Source organism: Alosa pseudoharengus, unplaced genomic scaffold, assembly GCF_046254945.1.
Source record: "Alosa pseudoharengus isolate Yale_2024_CS ecotype anadromous, Long Island Sound unplaced genomic scaffold, YU_APseudo_1.1 YU_APseudo_1.1_scf_21, whole genome shotgun sequence".
Lineage (NCBI taxonomy): Eukaryota > Metazoa > Chordata > Actinopteri > Clupeiformes > Clupeidae > Alosa > Alosa pseudoharengus.
The window spans coordinates 13,676,848-13,681,847 of record NW_027468674.1 but is presented as its reverse complement, the minus strand read 5'-3'; the positions used below and the strand labels follow the sequence as shown (position 1 = coordinate 13,681,847).

Here is a 5,000-nt window from a genome sequence, read left to right as displayed (position 1 = left end):
TGCAGTGGAGAAACAAGTCGGAGAGCTTTTTTAATACCAGAGCAGCAACACAGAGAGCCACACTCCAGAGGCTTGTTTTCATACATAAACAGTGGAGAGTAATGGTTCTTCTCAACAAGCATTAGCGGGGTATTTGGAAGCGTTTCGGAATGGCGGGGGGGGGGGGGGTCTTTCCATACAGACGTAGAGGCTATCCCTGCTGGTGGATATAGAAAGGAGAAACAAAAGGGGAACATTGACTGTGCCAATACAAACAGACCAGGAGCCATATTCAGCCTATTTCCACAGCAATCTAAACGCAACCACCTTTAGATTCAGTGCTGGAGAAATGAGCGCTAGCATCAGGCTAGACCGATGCTAAGGAGACAACACAATTACACACTCTCTCTCTCTCTCTTACTCTCTCTCTATCTCTCTCTCTCTCTCACACACACACACACACACACACACAAGCACACACTCTCTCTCTGTCTCTTTCTCTTTAAGTCACACACATGCACGCGCACATGTACACGCACACGCACGCACACACGCACACACGCACGCACACACACACAAAATATCCTCTAGCACTATTTATTAACTCATCAATATGCAAACGCTCACTCACGATAGATATCACACGCAGCACATGCACACGCACACACAAATACACACACACACACACACACACACACACTCACACACACACACACACACACACACACACACACACACACACACACACACACACACACACACACACACACACACACACACAGCATTCATTTACATCCAAATGAATGCCAGCTAAATATGGCGTTTCCAGATCCATTACTTCACATATGAAATCACAACAGGGAATCACAACGACAGTTACACAACAGCAGTCTCACACCAAGTGCATATCTCCGTAATAATACACTTCAAGGAAGCGGTCTCACATGCCACACATGAAAACACAACCCTAGCATGTTCTTTTCACTCCTATTCAAGGTCTGACACATTCAAACAAACATCCCTGGACTTTTTCTAGAACATTCTCTGGCCTTTAGGACACAAAGGATGCTCACAAATCACAGGTCTCCTCAGGCACCATTCAGGGGGCTGACAACAGGACAACAGGGATACACCGAAAACATTCCAAACCTCTAGCGGACAAACTCACGCCCTGAAACACACACACACACACACACACACACACACACATGCAAGGGTATTTCATCTCCAGAGCAACGCAAATGGGATGTCCAAATATCAGGAGAGACACACACACACACACACACACACACACACACACATTCACACGCAACATACAGTATAAACAAGACCTTCCAGGAATCAAGTTGACAGACACATGGGTGGTCCGTTTGCCCACTAAGCACCAGTAAACTCCCCTCCCCAGACCACTGTTAACCCCACTGGCCCGATTCCAGGCCAGATCAGGGCCGGGTCTGGCCCGGCACCACCCCACAGCCCACCCACAACAGGACAGCAGCATGCCCTGGGATACAGGACGGGGGACAGGACAGAGGCGAGGGGGGGCAGGACAGGACAGACAGACAGGGACAGATACCTTTCCTCTGTCTAAACCGTCCAGCTGCAACACAAAGCAGGAAAGCAGGACACACCAGTTACAACACAAGAAAAGAGAGGGGGAGAGGGAGAGGGAGGGAAGGATAGACAGAGGGAGGGAGAGAGGGAGAGAGAGAGAGGGAGAGAGAGAGGTAGGGAGAGATGGAGGGAGAGAGAGGGAAAGAGAGGAAGGGAGAGAGGGAGAGAGGGAGGGAGATAGAGGGAAAGAGAGAGGGAAAGAGAGAGGGAGAGAGGGAGAGAGGGAGGGAGAGAGAGAAGGAAAGTGAGAGAGAGTGAGGGAGAGAGAAGGAAAGTGAGAGAAACGGAGGGAGAGAGGGGGGTGAGAGAAAGAGGGAGACGGCAAGAATGAGTAATGAATTGTTTCTTAATGTTTGTTAAATCCTTTGGTGACACAGATATAATCATTTGTCATGCCATTTTGAATTAGACAAAGCAAGATAGACAGAAAAGAGAGAGAAAAATGGAGGGGAAAAAGAGAGTGAGGAAAACAGAGAGAGTGATAGATCTTAATGCCGGAAGCGGCAGTTAGTAAGTAAAAAATGCTCTCTGACAGAGAGCACAATGAGATAGATCACACAGACTTATGCTACCGACTCAGGGGAGATGTGTTCATGTGGAGAACAGAGGGAGAGAGAGAGAGAAAGGACGAGAAGAGAGAGAGAGAGAGAGAGAGAGGACGAGAAGAGAGAGAGAGAGAGAGAGATGATGAGAAGAGAGAGAGAGAGAGGACGAGAAGAGAGATAGAGAGAGAAAGGCCAAGAAAAAGCTAACAAAACATCATGAGCAAAGGAGTCTGATCGGTCTGTGAGATGTGTACTCTGCTCCTGGGGCTAAATGAATATGTACGCGTGTTGTTCTGAGATTCCCTGACGCGTGGTAGAAGTATGTGTTTGTGTTTGTGTTTGTGCTTGTGTGTGTGTGTGTGTGTGTTTGTGCTTGTGTGTGTGTGTGTGTGTGTGTGTGTGTGTGTGTGTGTGTGTGTGTGTGTGTGTGTGTGTGTGTGTGTGTGTGTGTGTGTGTGTGTGTTTGAAGTTGGCAGTTGGAGGAGTTGATACTCACGTTCTGTGGCGGAGCAGTCGCTTGCTGTTTCTCCCTTTTCCCTGAAATGAGCATGCACACACACAGAGAGAGAGAGAGAGAGAGAGAGAGAGAGAGAGAGAGAAAGGTAGTCAAGGACAGCTAGATTTACCCTCCAGTCTTTTGGCATATATCCAATATCTCACAATAAAACAGGAAAAAAAAGCCACGTAGAGCCCAAATTAACATGCAGTGTGGGTGCAAGGAACTGTGGGTACTGTAGTTTTCCCTACGGGCTATCAGGTCCTCTGGTCAGCACACTCTGTACAAGGCCAGTCAGACTGGCGATCTGCTTCTCCATTGCCTCCATTCGGTCCCTGAGGATCAAACATCATGCCATAAACAAGTTATGAGTATAGTATAAGTATATATACTCTTTTGATCCCATGAGGGAAATTTGGTCTCTGCATTTATCCCAATCCGTGAATTAGTGAAACACACTCAGCACACAGTGAACACACAGTGAGGTGAAGCACACACTAATGCCGGCGCAGTGAGCTGCCTGCAACAACAGCACCGCTCGGGGAGCAGTGAGGGGTTAGGTGCCTTGCTCAAGGGCACTTCAGCCGTGCCTACTGGTCGGGGTTCAAACCGGCAACCCTCCGGTTACAAGTCCGAAGCGCTAACCAGTAGGCCACGACTGCCCCAAGTTACAGACATAAACCCAGTAGCTGAAGTGGCACAGCTGTTGTTTACAAGCGGCCCGTGGATGTTAACCATGTCGCCTCTTTCTTCCTGTGTTGGGTCATTCCATGTCAATTCAACCAGGGCCCACGAACTTAGGTCTCAAAAAATTCTGAAAAAATTACCAGGTGTACCTATGTTATCCAGGAGACACGCTGTAAAATTACTTTTATGTAAGATCAATACTTTCCAAGATATAGCCAGTTTTACAGGGGGAGTGGGGTGTCGATTTTGTTCAGCCTCTTTTTTTTGACAAAGTTTACAAGCCCATAGCACAAGAACTAAACTATGTAGGAGGCTCAAATTTTGCATGCTGGTACATAAATAGGAATAAATAGGCAGGCATTCCATCTAACTAGGTGCTGTCTTTCTTGGCCAGGACTCACTTGCAAAAGAGACTTCCCAATGTGACTCCATCTTCATTCCTCAGAGTTCACAAAGGCAAACGGGTATTATAACACATCACTTGCGGATGTGCAGGCAGACTGGTATAGACAGATGTGGCTACTAAGTCGTTGCTATTTTTAGTTTGTTTCAAGTCTGCTTGTGGGTTTAATGCATCTTAATGTTCCAAACTAACATTTGTCTGACACCTCACATACCATGCGTTATATCTCCCAACTAAAATTGAAAAACTGAAACACAAGGTAGACAAGGTAACATCATGTAACATATAGCCTATGTATGTAATCTTAGGGGTTAGGGCTGTGGACCTGAGGCCTTGCGATCACTCAAATCTGGAGGGTACAAAGTTAACTGCAACTGCACAGAGCTGCTCGTTCGTCACAGTGACATGTGATAATGACCACGCAGACCCCCTTATGATTTCAGCTTCAGACACATGTGCAGGCGCACGCCTCTCATCAGACCGCTCACCTCGTTTCTGTCTCGTTGCCGGGCAGCGGTGAGCTGTAGCCGGGCAAGCCGCTCTGCTCCCCGCCGAGGACGCACAGCTGGTCCGGTCCGGCGCTGCTCGCTCTGGACTTGGGGCTGTCCATGAACACGGCCCCGTCCTGGCGGAACACCTGCCTCCCGGGGGAACCCCTGCCGGGCTGCCCGGCGTACGGGTCCCTCCCGTCGGGGATCTTCTGCGGCGAGGCCGGCGGAAGCCTCCGGAAGCCCATGGTGGCGTAGGGGTCGGCGTAGAGAGCGGCGGCCGCAGCTGCAGCGGCGGCGGCGTGCGCGGCCGTGCCGGGCCCCCCGGGCCTGTAGAGGGCGCCCTCGAGCTCGGACTGGAGTGCGGCGGCCGAGTACGAGGTCAGCGAGCGCACGGAGCCGCGCCTCAGCAGCGGGTCGCGGAGCGCCGCCAGCGCCTGGGGCGACGCCACGCTCAGCCGGCTCTCCGGCACCAGGGAGTAGGGGTCAGCGTAGATGCCGTCGCCCCCGGCGCCGCCTCCTCGCAGCAGAACCACGCTCTTGGACCCGGCGGACGAGGGCTCCTCGTCGGGCTTGACGTCGCGGCGCTCCAGGATGGCGCTCGGGGACGGGCCGAAGCCGCCGCCGTGGGAGGGATGCGCCTGACCGTGCCCGTGGGACGGGGTCTGCAGGGGCGTGTGGCCGGCCGAGTGGTGAGCCGGGTGGTGGGGGTGGCCGTGCGGATAGCCCGAGTGCTGCTGCTGCTGCTGCGCGTGCTGCTGTGCGTGCTGTTGCTGGGGCGATGCGTG

General features: G+C 51.6%; 1 protein-coding gene across 1 annotated transcript in view; it reads right to left on the bottom strand.

Moving 5' to 3' along the window:
• srcin1b (SRC kinase signaling inhibitor 1b) overlaps nt 1–5,000 on the bottom strand; it is a 77,874-nt gene that overhangs the window by 14,063 nt on the left and 58,811 nt on the right. The window contains exons 7-10 of the mRNA XM_076298719.1: nt 4,213–5,000; nt 2,886–2,969; nt 2,635–2,675; nt 1,556–1,579 (exon numbers count right to left, since the gene is read on the bottom strand). The exon at nt 4,213–5,000 is cut by the window's right edge and continues 153 nt beyond it. Of these exons, the coding sequence (XP_076154834.1) occupies nt 1,556–1,579; nt 2,635–2,675; nt 2,886–2,969; nt 4,213–5,000 (937 nt within the window). The remainder of the gene's footprint in view (nt 1–1,555; nt 1,580–2,634; nt 2,676–2,885; nt 2,970–4,212) is intronic.